This window comes from Physeter macrocephalus, chromosome 9 (genome assembly GCF_002837175.3).
Source record: "Physeter macrocephalus isolate SW-GA chromosome 9, ASM283717v5, whole genome shotgun sequence".
Taxonomy (NCBI): Eukaryota; Metazoa; Chordata; class Mammalia; order Artiodactyla; family Physeteridae; genus Physeter; species Physeter macrocephalus.
In genome coordinates, this window is record NC_041222.1 from 79,304,282 (window position 1) to 79,323,122 (window position 18,841).

At 46.9% G+C, this 18,841-nt stretch overlaps 1 protein-coding gene across 1 annotated transcript in view; it reads left to right on the plus strand.

Annotated features, from left to right (window-relative positions):
* The window catches only part of DAPK1 (death associated protein kinase 1), a 218,518-nt gene that overhangs the window by 187,503 nt on the left and 12,174 nt on the right, over positions 1 to 18,841 (plus strand). The window contains exons 21-25 of the mRNA XM_024132927.2: positions 6,186 to 6,374; positions 8,491 to 8,688; positions 10,035 to 10,173; positions 11,282 to 11,402; positions 13,908 to 14,096. Of these exons, the coding sequence (XP_023988695.1) occupies positions 6,186 to 6,374; positions 8,491 to 8,688; positions 10,035 to 10,173; positions 11,282 to 11,402; positions 13,908 to 14,096 (836 nt within the window). The remainder of the gene's footprint in view (positions 1 to 6,185; positions 6,375 to 8,490; positions 8,689 to 10,034; positions 10,174 to 11,281; positions 11,403 to 13,907; positions 14,097 to 18,841) is intronic.

Sequence of the window (18,841 nt, forward strand, 5' to 3'; positions counted from 1 at the left end):
GGACCGGGGCACGAACGTGTGTCCCCTGCATCGGCAGGTGGACTCTCAACCACTGCGCCACCAGGGAAGCCCAGGAGGTGTGGCTTTGTTTGGAGCACTTGGCCTGAGGCTGACCGGTTCCCGCCGCCTTGGTGGCTTCCAGGTGTGGTCCTCCCAGCTCTTGGCCAGTGAGCGCACCCTGCCCTGGTGCTAGCGAGGAAAGGGCCTCACTGAAATCACGGTCCTCGATCACAAACGTGCAAAATAGCACAATCGTGTTCTGCTCGGGGACTCTGCCCTTGAAGACACAAAGAGCTTGTCTGGACTGACATAGGTTCAAGGTTGCACGGATGGAATATCAGCCCGCAGGACGGGTCCTCACCCCTTATGCTTCCTTCTTGGAATGCTGCGGGCACATCCAGGAATGCGAGAACACAGAGCCACAAAACTGGGTGCACGGGGAAGCCCGTCCTCGTGTCTCTGGAAGTGGGGTGGTGGCTTTGAAAGGCTCCTTTATGGCTTTTCAGTTAGCCCGTCTGTTCACCGGGACCGTAGTCAGGAAGGCGATTTTGCCGTCTGCCTCCACCTCCCACAGACACGATTATCAACGGGTTCACACCTGGCACTCCAGGGTGGCCTGTCCCTCCCCGGGGAGAAACACCTGCAGCAAGCAAGAGGAAGTGGTGCAGTCTGGGGTGTCATTTTTCCTAAACCCACCCTTTAGAGTGAGGAAATTAAGGTTTTCAAAGATAAAAATAGAGACCTTCAGAGAGTTTCCTAAACAACGTCAGTGTTGAAGCTCTGTGCCTCAGACTCACATTCTGTACATATTACGAAGGTGTCATATCTGTCCCCTAGGATGAAAACAAATGTTTTAAAGTTTGTGTTTCTATGTAATTTCTCTCTCCATGAGGAGTGATGTCTGGGCAGCATCAGCTGGAGTGAGGGACAGCTGACTGAGGTCTGCATGCCCCTTTCAACTTCTTCCCTCTGGACACAGCAGTAGAATCGAAACTAGGGGAAGCAGTGTAACCAAAATGGATATATAATTAGAATGATTACAATATTGCTAACACGTGTTGCTCATGCATACCGAGTACTAACTATGTGCCAGGAGCTAGGCAGAATGTGGTACGTGTGACACCTCATTTAATCCACGTGACAGCCTTATTGGCATTTTTACCACCCTTTTACTGAAGCCTTGAGGGGTCGGGTAGACTGGCCGGAGTCACACAGCTGGCGATTCATGAGGTGTCTGGCTTCTGAGCCAGGGCTTATTAATGATACTTATAACTCCGTCTGACTTGGGGCATATTTGTGCTCATGGTTTCCATTTTCCACTCTAATTTAGCTCAATTTGTATGTATGTAAGATAGGTCTACACCTTCTCAGACGCCAATAGTTTTCCAGGTTTAATGATTAAGTTGAGCCTCTTATGTGTGGGCCAGACCAGTATTGCTTCAAGGTTCAAAGTGAGCTTTTCTAGCAGTTCCTCGTGTCACCCCTAGAGGGAACCAGCTCTCTCCTGCTGTGGGTTAAGGTCACTCCAATCTGACTCTGGCGGGGGGTGGGGGGTGGGGGGGCAGGGGGCCAGAGAGACAGACACAAAGAGCAGAGACAGACAAAGAGATGAGAGCTATCCAGATCTGTGACCTGGAATTTTTATAAGTCGTATTGGATATGAGTTTATGCCTCAGGAGCCCATGGGCTAAACTGAAGCAGCCACATATCAAGTGACATCTGGGTTCCCCCGGAGGGAGAACGGCTCAGCCCTCACCCCTCAGAAGTAATATCTCCATTCCTCTTCCTTCTGGTCAATTTCCCACGTCTGGAAGAATCCAGAAGTAGATTCTTGATAAAATGCAGCTCAGGATGGCTGGATTATCAGCAAATGTCACTGTGTCCTTCAGCCGGGGCTTAGAGAGACTTGGGTCATGGGGCTGACTGACACAAGATTCTCTCGAGGACAACAGGTGCTCTGGACCAGGAGAACCTCCCCACTACACTCAGCAGAGAGAAAAGTGACTCGAGGTGCTGGGAAATAAGGTCAGAGGTCAGCAGCCTGGTGAGCTGCAGCGTTCTGTGTAGTATGAGGGGAAGGAGAAACATGGAATTAGCTTCCAACGTTTAAAAGTCAAGACGTCTGGACTTCCCTGATGGCACAGTGGTTAAGAATCCGCCTGCCAATGCAGGGGACAAGGGTTCGAGTCCTGGTCCGGGAAGATCCCGCATGCCGCGGAGCAGCTAAGCGGGTGTGCCACAACTACTGAGCCTGCGCTTTAGAGCCCACGAGCCACAACTACTGAGCCCTCGAGCCTAGAGCCCGTGTTCCTCAACAAGAGAAGTGACTAAGCCCGTGCACCACAACTACTGAGCCTGCGCTCTAGAGCCCGCGAGCCACAACTACTGAGCCCGCCTGCCTAGAGCCCGTGCTCTGCAGCAAGAGAAGCCACTGCAATGAGAAGCCCGTGCGCAGCAACGAAGACCCAATGCAGCCCAAAATAAATAAATAAATAAAATCAAGAGGTCTCACCTAAAAAGTTGGCTGTTTGGTTTCCTGTAACAAGTTGGTAGCTCTGGCACACTGGATTCACATTTCTGCCTGGAGCCGGTTAGTGGAGAGGAGGGGCTACCCCATGTAGAGGGGCGCAGGCTCTACATTTCACCCTGTCTCACACAGCGCCCTAACTCCAGGCGGGAGAGCTCAGGAGCAGACTCCTCCACGCCCGTGTCTGAAGGTTTGCCCTGTGGCAGAAATGACATTTCAGGAGTGCACTGGAGTGTGTGACCCCTGGACTAAGTCACACCTAGTTCATCCCAGAGCTGTCTGGCCAGAGCCAGGCAGCCTCCCACAGGGCCTGGGCAAGGACGGAAGAGGCCCGCGCTGCTTCATGCCCAGGTGGCCGGTCTGCTGCAAGGGGGTGGGTGAAGTTTCTATCCAGACAAGCCCTGCAGGTGACAAGATTCGTCCTCAGTTAATTCTAGTCCTGCCTGAGGCCGGGAAGAGCCAGGAGGCTGTGTCTGCAGGAGGCTCCGGAGCAGGCCCTCCTCCTGCCCTGCCCTGCCCAGTGCGGGACGAGCACACACTGCAGGGCCTGGACCCCGCCAGTCCTCCACCGGGCCCGGCCCTAACAAAACAGCAGAAGGGAGTCCTGGGAAAAGCAGCGTGGCACAAATAGGAAGCACCAGGAGGGCCACCTGCGGGAGACCCGGCCAGAGGCATCTGGCAGGCCCTAGGGGCCTCGTGTGCCGTAGGGGAATGGACAGAGCAGCGTTTCTTTGTTAGGCACTTGAGGAAAGCCTGCTCTGGAGTGTGGCCTCCAGGGAAGGAAGTCCGTCTCCAGAAACAGCAGCATTGTCCCTCCACAGTGGCATTGCTAGTGCCTGGGGGCCATGCTCTGCTGTGTCCCAGGCCAGAGCTCTGGACGCCCCTGACCTCTCTGCTAGAATGGTCAGGCCTTCTTCCTTTCCCTGGGAGAGGTGCCCACATGGACACATTTACATCACCCAGGCCGCAGGAAGGTCGTTTGCCTTTAGAAACTTGGCTTAGCTTTGCACTGGAGGCTAAAGGCTGAGCCACCAGCCAGGAGACAGGATGGGGTGGTGTGGGGACCTGGGGGCAGCCACTCACGGCACGTGGCTGCCATGCACATACTGCCTTTGTGGCCAGCTGAGTGCCATAGCTGCTGAACTGTGGTTCTGCGATAGGAAGGAAACCCCTGGTGCCAGCGGAGGAGCGCACGGCCAGAAAGATCACTGCAGGAGGCTGTTGCCTGCTCACCAGAGAGGAGCGTTTGCAGGAAGTCTCTTCTGACCAGGGTGCAAAAGCGGCTTCTCCCTCAGGGCCTGCCACTTTTTACCACTAGGGGTCAGTGGTTAGCAAAAAATGTTTTCCTCCTATGATTTTAATGTTTCCCTATGAAATTGTTATTTTAATAATACTGTATACAAACTCTGTCCTAACCTTTCATCCTCCCAACAAAAACTGTCCATGAGGTGCCGGAGTGCCTGTCATTTACCAAATCCGTTCTGGCCTCCCTCGGCAAGCCCCAGCCCACAGTGCCACTAAGACAAAGCTTTTTCCTGACAGGGGTCGTCCTGGACACAGGTTTCCAGGCACAGGGAAATGGACAAACCCATTCTTGTGAAGTCGCATGGCTTTTCTCAGACTTGGACTAACAGTCTCTAAAGAAATACACTAAAATGTCCATCCCATTGGCCTAGAGAGTTGAGTCATTTTGTTTTCTTCTTTACACTTCTGTTTGCCAAGTTTTCTACTTTTATAACGCGGGGCAGTGGGGAGCTCCAGTTTTCTCCTCCTCCCCGCCAACCCCTTGGATATTCCCATTGTCCTGTCCTCAGTCTGAAGTCTTTGGTCTTTAAACAAGGGTTACCTTTGTGTTTGGATCACCAGTTTTAAAAGTCAGGTGGCCCAGGTGAAATGGTCATTTCTTTAGTCTCTTGCAGTGACTCTCACTATTAACTCTGAACCAAAGGTACGAGCTATATGGTGCGATTCGGTTCACTAAGCCCCTCCCTGATGCACTTATGGAGCCTCCCCCTGTGCCCACCCCAGTTCTAGCCCTGAAGCGGAGAGGCCAGCTCTGCCTTCACAGTGCTGTCGGGGGTCTGTTGCGAGAGACGGGCAAAAGCCGGAAGGAGGTCAGGACCGAGGGCACACAGGGCACCGCTCCTGGCCCAGGGGACCCAAATGTGTTATTCAGCTGATTCCCCTGCCCCACAAAGTTCTACCATTATTATTTATGTAATATTTTTAAAACTGATTCTTTTTATTTACTAAAAGACATAGGTTTGAAAGTGAAATCGCTGATGTCCTTACCATAAATGGAAAACCCATACCACTACTACCAATAAATAAAAATAAATGCAATGAACAGCAATATGATTAAAATCTAGGGCTTCCCTGGTGGCGCTGTGGTTGAGAGTCCGCCTACCGATGCAGGGGACACGGGTTCGTGCCCCGGTCCGGGAAGATCCCACATGCGGCAGAGCGGCTGGGCCCGTGAGCCATGGCCGCTGAGCCTGCGTGTCTACCACTACTACCAATAAATAAAAATAAATGCAATGAACAGCAATATGATTAAAATCTAGGGCTTCCCTGGTGGCGCTGTGGTTGAGAGTCCGCCTACCGATGCAGGGGACACGGGTTCGTGCCCCGGTCCGGGAAGATCCCACATGCGGCAGAGCGGCTGGGCCCGTGAGCCATGGCCGCTGAGCCTGCGTGTCCGGAGCCTGCGCTCCGCAACGGGAGAGGCCACAACAGTGAGAGGCCCCCGTACCGGAAAAAAAATCTAGCTATATACTGTTGCCCACTCCCTCTTTTTTTTTTTTTCTAGAAAGAGGATAAACATGCTTCCATCTTTTTCTCTTTTTTTTTTAAATTGGGGTATAGTTTTTTACATTCCCTCTTTATTAAAAGGGAAGATTAGCAAGGATTGAAGACATGCTAAAAACTTAATGTCACAAATTGAGACTTGCTACTAGAGCAATTTAAAGACCTTCAAGGGGATTTTATAAAGGAATGGCCTTCTCACTGTGTGATTCAGCATTACTTAATGCCGTGGCCTGCTACTGTCTAAGATCATTTTGCATTCAACCTAACAATCTCGTGTACCAGAGTGGTACTCATCTCATCTGTATCAGTCAGGGTCCTGGTGGAGATTTAATGAAAGTTCAAAGTCACAGGCACAATTCACAGGAACGTACAAGAGACGGTGAAGCACCCGGAGGCTAGGAACAGAGGGGAGCCGTTAGTTACCACCCCTGAGGCTGAAAAGGCAAGAGGAAGAAGTCACGATCCTGGGAAAGCTGGAGCTCCAGGGGAGAAGCCGCCAGGGCGTCTAGGGTCAGAGACACAACTGGTATCAGAAAAGCAGCAGGCAGTGAGGAGGGAAAATATAGACCTCGACCTTTCTCTCCTCCCAGGCTCTACAGTGCCTCCCATCGGTGGACCCTAACCGGAGGCAAATGGCAAGCAAGCCTGGGAGATGCAGTCCATGGGGTTAGCCTCTCTCGGGACACAGAGCAGCGCAGGAAAGGACGTCCCTGGGAAACATGGCTGCCCAGCATACACGAGAGGCACACACACAAAGCAGCCTGAAGCAGGGGTGGGGCAAGGGCAGAGGGCAAAGTCTGGGAAGGAGGGCAGGGGGCAAGGTCTAACGTGCTTGCTGTCTGGCCTGCAGTTTCCGTGAGCATCAACAACCTGTACCCGGGCTGTGAGAACGTAAGCGTCAGGAGCCGCAGCATGATGTTCGAGCCGGGCCTCACCAAGGGGATGCTAGAGGTGTTCGGGGCCCCGTCCCACCACCCGCACTGCTCCGCCGATGACCAGTCCACAAAGGCCGTCGACATCCAGAACGCCTATCTGAACGGTATGGCTCTCCCACCCCAAATGGGAAGGCCCTCGAGTTTCCCCCAGGGAGCCTGGCCCAGCGGGCATCCATCACAGCCGCACAAAGGATGGAAGGAGGGCCAGCGCAGAGTGATATTGGGAGTGACCCAGGACTGAAGCATGGCTGGTTAACACCCCCAAAAAGTAAAACTAAACCCCCTGGTGTCCCTAGCACCTGGCAAAGCACTGGGCACACAGAGGTGCTTAATAAATGACTTGAGTAAATTAGTACATTTTTTAAAGTGCTGCTGAACTTCCACTTGGATGGGAAATCTCATAAAATACGGTCCCACTAGCATTTTGATATACCCGAGTTTGAAACCCAAGTGCTGCTCCCCCGGAGCTCCCAGGGCCCCCAGCTGGGCCCAAGGCACTGGAACACAAGCCACGAGTTGAGACACGGTCCGGGGCAGTTTCTCTGAGGCTAAGTTCCCACAGCTGTGAGGATTTTACGAGCTCGTGTTTATTAAAGGTCCTAGTATAATGTCTAGCAGGGAGAGGCTCTCAAAAAGTGGAAATGGGGAACATCTTCATGAAGGCCCTTTTATTATACTAAACCCAGTGAAAAATAGAATACTCAGGGTGTTTACCTAAAGCAGAGTGGTTCTTAGACTCCAGCGTGCGCACAGATCCCCTGGAGGGCATGTGAAAACACAGACTTGCCAGCCCGCCCTCGAGCGTCTGATTCAGCCCATCTGGGGAGTTTCTTGGTGATGCTGCTGCTGGGCCAGCGACCCTAATGAAATAGAATTAAAGTCCGTGTGCATTCTGCTCTCTTAAAAGTTGAGTGTTCTCTGAGCTCCCGGGAGCAAAGCTGGCCCCACAGCATTGGGAGAGCAGAAGTGTGTCCTCAGCACCCACCACCCCTACCCTCGTCCCTCGTCCTCCCCTGGCCTTATCCCCGTCCCACGTCTGGCTCCCAGCGCTCCCCAAGCTCAAAGGGCCTATGTCTGTGTTCCAGAACTATTCACGCTAAGGCCTTAGCTGCCAGACTTAGAGGGCCATGCTCCCAGGAGCACCTGTGCTCTAGAAAAGCCCTATGGATCTTCCAAAATGACTCTCGATTGCAGAATTTCTGGCACAGGATAAGCACCAAGGGGAAAAATTAGGGAAAGGGAGCCTGAAATCCTATAACATAAGTGGTCCTGCCTGGCTTCCCGGAGGCCAGTGGGTGGGTGGTCACTGACCTGGTGGGATGTGGCAGCGTAGAGGTGACTGTGAGCATGTGTCTGCACCGTTGTCAGGAGGTTCTGGGTGCCTAGGAACTCCAGGTCAGAATATCACCCATGACACTTGCGGGAAGAGCGGCCGCCCCCAGAGCTCCTGTGTGGGAGAGTGAGAGAGTAGCTGCCCCCCTACCCACACCCACAGCCTTCCTCCCCCCGCCCCTTCGGCTGCCTCCCCAGCAGAGGTGGCCTCTTGGACCCAATCTCCTCACAGTTCCTCTTACATCCTTCCTGTGCAAAGCTGCTCATCAATTACTGCATCTTACACCTGTGCACGGCAGCCTGCTCCCTTCTGACCGACCAAAACAGGTCTCTCGTTCACCTGTGGAAGGTGAATTTAGTCACCATTTAACCAAAATTAAGGTTACATTTCATAGTGAATATACCAATATTTGGGGGTGAAAAACAAAATATATGTGTCCACGTACACCTTTCCATGTATGCTTATAGGCATGCATATACACACACATGTGTGGGGTGTTACGTGTGTGGGGGGGGTGGATGTGTGTGGGTATGTGTGGGTGTGTGTACCACTCTGCGGTATTATAAGTAGATGTGCTAGAGATAGAGATACAGATACAATAATGAAGGCACTAAGGAAAATTGATAAGCAGATACAGATATAAGTAGGTTTATGGATATAGATATTGTAAAAGGCATGGATGTAAAAACAGACATAGACATAAGAAATAGGGAAATGTAAATATTCCATACGTAGATCTGTACTTAAGTAGATGCATAAATAAATAGATGAATGCTATGAATGTCACTGTCCCTACTGGTCATCCCTAAAGGGCTGAGAAAAAATGTGATTGAAATTTGGTGGTGGTATTTCACAATCATAATCTTTCTTTTTCTTTTTCTCTGTAGGTGTTGGTGATTTCAGTGTGTGGGAGTTCTCTGGAAATCCTGTATACTTCTGCTGTTACGACTATTTTGCTGCAAATGACCCCACGTCCATCCATGTCGTCGTTTTCAGTCTAGAAGAGCCCTACGAGATCCAGCTGAATCAAGTGATTTTCTGGCTCAGTTTTCTGAAGTCTCTTGTCCCGGTTGAAGAACCCATAGGTAAGGGCTTCCCTGGTGGCGCAGTGGTTGAGAGTCCGCCTGCAGATGCAGAGGACATGGGTTCGTGCCCCGGTCCGGGAAGATCCCACATGCCGCGGAGCGGCTGAGCCCGTGAGCCACGGCCGGGAGCGGCTGGGCCCGTGCGCCATGGCCGCTGAGCCTGCGCGTCCGGAGCCTGTGCTCCGCAACGGGAGAGGCAGCAACAGTGAGAGGCCCGCGTACCGCAAAAAAAAAAAAAAAAAAAAAAAAAAAATAGAACCCATAGGTAAGCCGAGGTGGCCCTCAGGGAGGGTGTGCCCTTCCTGCCGGCCTTGCACCCTGGTCATGCCCAGATCCAACAGCTTGTGGCCAACAGCTGCGGGCACCCTTGTTCCTCCTTCCTATCAGGAGATTTCCACTCTGGAAGTTTCCTAGGGCTCAGCTGTTTGTTTTGTTCTGCAAGGAGTTGTTTCATGATTGCATATTTCTGCCACAAAGACTCAATTCTGAGCAATTCCTTGAGAGCCATTTCTCACTTTCTTTCTATATTTTAGGGCTGTGGTGATTTTTGTTAGGTTCAAAGTGGAATACCTCCTTTGACAGCTACTGTGCCTTACCTAATGGGTACATAATTAATCGAATGAGCTCTCCTTCGTTCTCTAGTTCCATCAAAAATGAAAGAAAAGGAACCATGTTAACTGAATGCATTATCTTAGCCTTATCCCTAGAGGAAAAGACAGCATGGACAGACTTATTTTGTTCTTTTCATACAAAAAAAGAAGCAGCCTTCCCTGATGAAATGCAAAACTCAGCAGTCATTTTTTTTTGAAAAGCTTACCATAATAAAATAAATTGGGCTAATTCCCCTCAGGGTACCTCCAATTTTGCCTCTTTCTTTCTCATTCGTTTTCATGTTTCCATTTTAAACACGCCCATAAGTAAGAGGCTCTCTGCCTGTGTGAACTGCAGGAGTCTCCCTTCTGAGCCATTTCTGTGCTGGTGCTGCATTCAGCGGGCTTACTCTGGTCTTATAAAGGGTGTCCTCCTGGTCAGAGGTTAGATCTCTCCTCACCATGCAAACAAGGCCTATTTGGAGGAAGATCTGAGAAGCTGCCTTATGCCCTGTGGTCGCTTCTAGTCCACTTCTGAGCAATCTTCCTGGAGGCCCAGGAAATAGGCTCATTCCATTCTGGGCCAGGCCTAGACCTTCCAGAGGTCACTCCTAGCAGCAGGCCTGGGGCCCTCAGGTCTGCGGGAAAAGTTGCATGTCCACCTGGCGAGACGGCCCAGGCCTCAGGCAGAGCACCCAACCTCACCTGGGCAGGACGGAGGACCCACCTGTGAAACGGTTTGCTCTCTGCCCTCAGCCTTTGGCGGCAAGCTGAAGAACCCACTCCGAGTTGTCCTGGTGGCCACCCATGCCGACATCATGAACATCCCTCGTCCAGCTGGAGGCGAGTTCGGATATGACAAAGACACCTCGTTGCTGAAAGAGGTCAGGAACAGGTAAGTCGGCTGCTGCATCTTCAGGGGTGATACAGCCGAAGTCATGTGACCCAGAGAAAGGAATTAAAGAACTGAAAGGCCTCTTTGGCTTGGTCGAATTTTTTTTACTGAAGCCACAAATACACATAATAACATCAAACAGAAGTAAAGGGCACATAATAAAAATCAGCAGCCTTCTCACTTCTGTCCTCACGCCCGAGTACCACTGCCCAGAGGTAACTCCTTTTAGTTGTTTTATGTATTTTTTTTCAGCTCTAGGGAGGAATAATTGACAAGTGAAATCGTATAAAGTGGTGATTGGATGTATGTATACAATGTGAAAGGATTCTCTCCGTCTCGTTAATTAACATATCCGTCACCTCACCCATTTATCTTTTTTTTTTTTTTTTTTTTTTGGTGAGAACATCCATCAGTATTTCTCAAAATGTAAGTTGCAACCTGCTAGTGGATCATGAAATTTATTTAGGAGGTCTGGAGTGGAGTGAAGGGGAGAAGGACGTGATGGAAAATATCAGAGTGCATTTTGTGTCAAGTACTTTTGGAAAACTTTTTTTCACTTATAAATATGGATGTGCACAGAATCACGATGTAAAAGTATCTATTTTTACTTAGTGTGTATCCCCAAAAAATTTGAACCTACAGTTCTATTTAATATGCTAGTAATTTGAATTCTTGGTTTATCAACTGACAACACTTCTCTGTTATCTTCCTGATGTGAGAAATAGGGCTTCCACTAATATTTTAGATCTAAGGTGTTATTTCATACTCATCCCTCTGTTCTCACTCCATCAACCTGCAGAAGCATCTCTTCTCCTGCCTTGTAAAGTGAGTGCATTAGGCCTCCCCTTTCCTGCGTCGGGGGAAGCTGTTTCCCCCATTTTGTGGAAGCTGGGGCGCCTGTCTGCACCCGGGGCAGGCGGTGTCCCCAGGCCTCCGCCCCAGGGTGACGTTACAGAGTCCAGCCAACAGCAGGTGCGGGGGTGTCTCTGCAAGGCCACCAGAACTTCCTTGCCTCCCACCAGCCTTTTGGGCCAGCAGGAGCCTGGCCCTCTGTGGAAACACCCGGTGAGACTGCGTCACTCTGAGGAGGTCACTGCTCTTCCCTTAGGTTTGGGAACGATCTTCACATTTCAAATAAGCTGTTTGTTCTGGATGCCGGGGCTTCTGGGTCTAAGGACATGAAGGTACTTCGAAATCACCTGCAAGAAATACGGAGCCAGATTGTTTCGGTGAGTATACCTGTGGAGAGCTGGACCCAACCTTTCCCCGGACCATCCAGTGACCCGGGAGTTGGGCCTCTTTGTGTGGCCCACTGGTTTGGTCTGGTTTTCATAGGACCCAGTACGAGGTGTCTGCATAGCCATGTTTTTATCCTGTTAACCCTGGGGTAAGGAAGGAAGAGTAGAGAAACAAGGAGATGGCCTTGAGATGAAGCATTGTTATGGGCAAGGTTAGAGTGTATGAAATTCTGACAGTTTTGGTTGGTTGTGTAAAAGTAAAATTGTTTGTTAGAAATTACAAAAGCAAATCAAATGTGACTTACTGTGAAATATTTGGGAAATGCAGAAAAGTAGAAAAACAGTCACCAACAGAATTCACTGAAGAGCATAAAATAATAGCTGTCCAAATGGAATAAGATGGTGTTCTTGGTTGGCAAGATTTTATTACTAAGTGTTTCATTTTCCCAAGTTATATCAACTTCATACAGTTCCAGTTAGCATCTGAATGGGATTGAGGAGATTGGGTTTTTGTCTTAAAATTTCAATAGAAGAATAAATGAAACATGTTATAAAGGCTCTGTAATCAATAAACGAATAAATAACTGGAATAGATTAGTGAGTGTTGAAGTAAATCAGAACATCTGCAGAAATTTAATAGAGAGCATAGATGTTATTTAAATTTAATGGGGAAAATGTTTATTTAATAAATGATCTGGCACAACTGGCTATTTGCCTAGAAGGAAATTAGGTTGAACTCCTCTGCTCATTACATAGCGCAAAAATAGACTGTAGGCAGATTAAAGCTTTTAAATGTAAAAAATAAAGTAATATCTTGATGGAAATGCAAGATAATTTATTTTTAAAATAACTTAGAAGTACTTTGAGAAACCTTTTAAGCCAAGATAGAAAACCTCAGAAGTTTTCAAAGAAAATACACCAATATTTTGTCAAATACATTTGACAACATAGAAGATTTTTCTGGCAAATAAATTCCATAAACAAAGTTAAAAGGTGAGATAGATTGGGGAAAAAAATATTCTCAATGCCCCTGGCATATAAAAGGTTGCTATCCATAATATTCAAAAAGCTGTCTGAAATGGGTAAGAAATGGGCAAATATCCCAATGGAAAAATCCTAAAAAAAAATGCTCCGGGGACTGTTCTTGCTTCTAAGCTGGAGTGTAACAAGGAGGACGTGGCTCTCGCTCCCCTGCCTGGCAGGTGCCGTCTTTAGTTATAACTCACCGTTTGCCTGATAGAAGCGCCGTGCTTACAATACCAGGCTCCAGTTCTAGACATGCTTTTGGAATTTGCAGGAACCCTCTCCTCTCTCATGAAGCTTGACCCTCGCTTTCTAAAGGGGGCTACACTACGGCAGAGTCAGTGGGCAGGGGGTAAGCCTGGAGGGCCTTGGAGAACCTGGTCACGGAAACCAGTGGGTGGCGATCGGGAACAGTGGTCTGTGACTGGCTCAGCGCCTGCTCACCAGGTGGGCTGAGGGCCTGTGCTCCCTGAAGAGTCTTGAGCTGGGGTGTGGCATGATGTCTGCTTCACATCCCGCACACCCCCAACTTCTGCGGTCAGGCAGATGAAGCTCACCAAAGAAACTGCCTTTATCCCTGGGGATATTGTTTGTTGAATAGGGAGTGGAATTCAGGGGGTGTAAAAGATGAGATTCGAGAAGGGACTGCCTGATTAATGATGCAGTGCAGTGTATGGCTCATGGCGTTTTTAATTAGGAAAGTGTGCTGATTATGAGTCTGTAACATAGACTGATTTATTTAACCAACTTAAGAGATTAAAAACTCATTTCAAGCCAATTACCAAGAATTAATCAAATTTGGAATATTTCAACCGTAATCCCCATGAATACCTAATTTACTGGTAAAAAACCATCTAATATTGATAATGATACTCTCTTTTCCTGTCTCTGTTCAGAAAGTGGCCATCACCTGGCTGAAACCATCACTCCAAGAGAGGGAGGGAGGAAAACATTAGGAGTTAGTGAACGTTAGTTAATTGAGTCCACAATTCCAAAGCCATTTTTTGTGAATCCTTGCCATCTATTTAAGACAAGCAGTGGGGCTTCCCCGGTGGCGCAGTGGTTGCGCGTCCGCCTGCCGATGCAGGGGAACCGGGTTCGCGCCCCGGTCTGGGAGGATCCCACGTGCCGCGGAGCGGCTGGGCCCGTGAGCCATGGCCGCTGAGCCTGCGCGTCCGGAGCCTGTGCTCCGCAACGGGAGAGGCCACAACAGAGGGAGGCCTGCATACCACAAAAAAAAAAAAAAAAAGACAAGCAGTGGAAATGAAAGCCTCTATAAAATTTTATATTAGTTAAATAGATTCTGCTTAAAGGCAACACTGAAAAAACAAAACTGCCCCAGTACTTAACCAAAAGCACTGGTGCAGCCAAAGAATTACATGCAACAGTGCAGATGTGAGCGGCATCGTTTTATCCCAGCTCCTCCTGAGTCCCCACAGCTGTGCGTTGACCTGCCTGTCCTGCATGTTCTAGGTCTGCCCTCCAATGACTCACCTGTGTGAGAAAATCATCTCCACGCTGCCCTCCTGGAGGAAGCTCAACGGGCCCAACCAGCTGATGTCATTGCAGCAGTTTGTGTACGACGTGCAGGACCAGCTGAACCCCCTGGCCAGCGAGGTGGACCTCCGGCGCATCGCCCAGCAGCTCCACAGTGCCGGCGAGGTGAGGGCTCCAGCCCTGGCAAGGGTCTGGGAGGGGGCCCTGGGATGCATTTCCAGTGTCTGAAGGTGGGATGAGCTGCGGAGGCCGAGTGGCAACTGCCCACTACCCATGATGTTTCCAGACGTGTGACTATCACAGGAAGCCTCGAGTGATTCCCCGAACTGCAGTTTTTCGCTCTCCTGTTCACCTTAAGAGCTGTTGTTTTGTCTTGCTTTGGTTGGTTTGTTTTCCGGCTTCTCTTAGTTTGGGAGCACAGTTTCTGCTACCACGGGTGACTGGGCCTCTTCTCTCTCTCCCTGGGGCAGCTGATGCTTAACTGTGATTCCTGCAGCCTTCAGGATGGCTGCTCTCCATGGAGTGTATCAGCTCCAAACAGACCTCTTGGGCTCACAGACAATCAAGAAATAGTAGGGACGTATCTCCAGGGAGAGAACATCTGGAGACACTGAGACATGGCAAGCAGTGATCCCCAGAAATGACCAAGAAATAGGAATCTCTTTTCCTGGTTAAGCTCTGGGGTGCAGTTTGGGAACCCTGTTCTAATTGCTTCATATGCTGCCTGTGCCTCTCAAGGGGGATAGGCTTCACATTCTTCCATCATGTGCAATCAGGAGACAGTGTAAGCTAGTATGGGCTAAGAAGAACAGTTCTGAATATGAAAAACCAGAAGCAGTTCCAGGAATTTTACAAACCAGAAGCTTCCCTGCTCAGTCTCAGGTGCCATGTGGGGCCCTTGGCCATGGATTACATAGGTTTGAAATTCTACTTGAATCAAGAAGCCAGCGACCCTAAAAACTAGAGCCTCAAGCAGTGATTGTGTCAGTCTTTGAATTCCAATGAAACTACAGGCTAATCTACTGGCCCCTCCAGCAGTACTTTTTTTTTTTTTAACATCTTTATTGGAGTATAATTACTTTACAATGCTGTGTTAGTTTCTGCTTTATAACAAAGTGAATCAGCTATACATATACTTATATCCCCATATCCCCTCCCTCTTGCGTCTCCCTCCCAACCTCCCTACCCCACCTCTCTCGGTGGTCACAAAGCACTGAGCTGATCTCCCTGTGCTATGTGGCTGCTTCCCACTAGCTATCTATGTTACATTTGGTAGTGTATACATATGTCCATGCCACTCTCTCACTTCGTCCCAGCTTACCCTTCCCGCTCCCCGTGTCCTCAAGTCCATTCTCTACATCTGCGTCTTTATTCCTGTCCTGCCCCTAGGTTCTTCAGAACCATTTTCTTTTTTTTTAGATTCCATATATGTGTGTTAGCATACGGTATTTGTTTTTTGCTTTCTGACTTACTTCACTCTGTATGATAGACTCTAGGTCCATCCACCTCACTACAAATAACTCAATATCGTTTCTTTTTATAGCTGAGTAATATTCCATTGTATATACGTACCACATCTTCTTTATCCATTCATCTGTTGATGGACATTTAGGTTGCTCCCATGTCCTGGCTATTGTAAATAGAGCTGCAATGAACATTGTGGTACCTGACTCTTTTTGAATTATGGTTTTCTCAAGGTATATGCCCAGTAGTAGGATTCCAGGGTCGTGTGGTGGTTTATTTTTAGTTTTTTAAGGAACCTCCATAGTGTTCTCCATAGTGGTTGTATCAATTTACATTCCCACCAACGGTACAAGAGGGTTCCCTTTTCTCCACACCCTCTCCAGCATTTATTGTTTGTAGATTTTTTGATGATGGCCATTCTGACTGGTGTGAGGTGATACCTCATTGTAGTTTTGATTTGCATTTCTCGAATGATTAGTGATGTTGAGCATTCTTCCATGTGTTTGTTGGATATACAGAGCTCTGTATATCTTCTCTGGAGAAATGTCTATTTAGCTCTTCTGCCCATTTTTGGATTGGGTTGTTTGTTTTTTTGATATTGAGCTGCATGAGCTGATTGTACATTTTGGAGATTAGTCCTTTGTCAGTTGCTTCATTTGCAAATATTCTCTCCCATTCTGAGGGTTGTCTTTTTGTCTTGTTTATGTTTTCCTTTGCTGTGCAAAAGATTTTAAAATTCCTTAGGACCCATTGTTTATTTTTGTTTTTACTGCCATTTCTCAAGGAGTTGTGTCTGGGCTTTCTATCCTATTCCATTGATCTATATTTCTGTTTTTGTGCCAGTACCATACTGTCTTGATTACTGTAGCTTTGTAGTAAAGTCTGAAGTCAGGGAGCCTGCTTCCTCCAGCTCCGTTTTTTTCCTCAAGATTGTGTTGGCTATTCAGGGTCTTTTGTGTTTCCAAAGAAATTGTGAAATTTTTTGTTCTAGTTCTGTGAAAAATGCCATTGGTAGTTTGAAAGGCATTGCATTGAATTTGTAGATTGCTTTGGGTATTAGAGTCATTTTCACAATGTTGATTCTTCCAGTCTAAGAACATGGTATATCTCTCCATCTGTTTGTATCATCTTTTTTCTTTCACCAGTGTCTTATAGTTTTATGCATACAGGTCTTTTGTCTCCTTAGGTAGGTTTATTCCTAGGTATTTCATTCATTAGTATATAGGAATGCAAGAGATTTCTGTGCATTAATTTTGTATCCTGCTACTTTACCAAATTCATTGATTAGGTCTAGTAGTTTTCTGGTAGCATCTTTAGGATTCTCTGTTTATAGTGTCATGTCATCTGCAAACAGTGACAGCTTTACTTCTTCTTTTCTGTCTTGGATTCCTTTTACTTCTTTTTGTTCTCTGATTGCTGTGGCTAAAACTTCCAAAACTATGTTGAATAATAGTGGTGAGAGTGGACAACCTTGTCTTGTTCCTGAGCTTAGAGAAATGGTTTCAGTTTTTCACCATTGAGAACAATGTTGGCTGTGGGTTTGTCATATATGGCCTTTATTATGTTGAGCTAAGTTCCCTCTGTGCCTACTTTCTGAAGGGTTTTTATCATAAATGGGTGTTGAATTTTGTCAAAAGCTTTCTCTGCATCTATTGAGATGATCATATGGTTTTTCTCCTTCAGTTTGTTGATATGGTGTATCACGTTGATTGATTTGCGTATATTGAAGAATCCTTGCATTCCTGGGATAAACCCCACTTGATCATGGTGTATGATCCTTTTAATGTGCTGTTGGATTCTGTTTGCTAGTATTTTGTTGAGGATTTTTGCATCTATGTTCATCAGTGATATTGGCCTGTAGTTTTCTTTCTTTGTGACGTCTTTGTCTGGTTTTGGTATCAGGGTGATGGTGGCCTCATAGAATGAGTTTGGGAGTGTTCCTCCCTCTGCTATCTTTTGGAAGAGTTTGAGAAGGATAGATGTTAACTCTTCTCTAAATGTTTGATAGAATTCGCCTGTGAAGCCATCTGGTCCTGGGCTTTTGTGTGTTGGAAGATTTTTAATCACAGTTTCAATTTCAGTGCTTGTGATTGGTCTGTTCATATTTTCTATTTCTTCCTGGTTCAGTCTCGGCAGCTTGTGCATTTCTAAGAATTTGTCCATTTCTTCCAGGTTGTCCATTTTATTGGCATACAGTTGCTTGTAGTAATCTCTAATAATCTTTTGTATTTCTGCAGTGTCAGTTGTTACATCTCCTTTTTCATTTCTAATTCTATTGATTTGAGTCTTCTCCCTTTTATTCTTGATGAGTCTGGCTAATGGTTTATCAATTTTATTTATCTTCTCAAAGAACCAGCTTTTAGTTTTATTGATCTTTGCTATTGTTTCCTTCATTTCTTTTTCATTTATTTCTGATCTGATCTTTATGATTTCTTTCCTTCTGCTAAATTTGGGGTTCTTTTGTTCTTCTTTCTCTAATTGCTTTAGGTGCAAAGTTAGGTTGTTTATACGAGATGTTTCCTGTTTCTTAAGGTAGGATTGTATTGCTATAAACTTCCCTCTTAGAACTGCTTTTGCTGCATCCCATAGGTTTTGGGTCGTCGTGTCTCCATTGTCATTTGTTTCTAAGTATTTTTTGATTTCCTCTTTGATTTCTTCAGTGATCACTTCGTTATTAAGTAGTGTATTGTTTAGCCTCCATGTGTTTGTATTTTTTACAGATCTTTTCCTGTAATTGATATCTAGTCTCATAGCGTTGTGGTCAGAAAAGATACTTGATATGATTTCAATTTTCTTAAATTTGCCAAGGCTAGATTTGTGACCCAATATATGATCTATCCTGGAGAATGTTCCATGAGCACTTGAGAAAAATGTGTATTCTGTTGTTTTTGGATGGAATGTCCTATAAATATCAATTAAGTCCATCTTGTGTAATGTATCATTTAAAGCTTGTGTTTCCTTATTTATTTTCATTTTGGATGATCTGTCCATTGGTGAAAGTGGGGTGTTAAAGTCCCCTACTATGATTGTGTTACTGTCGATTTCCCCTTTTATGGCTGTTAGTATTTGCCTTATGTATTGAGGTGCTCCTATGTTGGGTGCATAAATATTTACAATTGTTATATCTTCTTCATGGATCGAACCCTTGATCATTATATAGTGTCCTTCTTTGTCTCTTGTAATAGTTTTTACTTTAAAGTCTATTTTGTCTGATATGAGAATTGCTACTCCAGCTTTCTTCTGATTTCCATTTGCATGGAATATCTTTTTCCATCCCCTCACTTTCAGTCTGTATGTGTCCCTAGGTCTGAAGTGGGTCTCTTGTAGACAGCATATATATGGGTCTCGTTTTTGTATCCATTCAGCCAGTCTGTGTCTTTTGGTGGGAGCATTTAATCCATTTACATTTAAGGTAATTATCAATATGTATGTTCCTATTACCATTT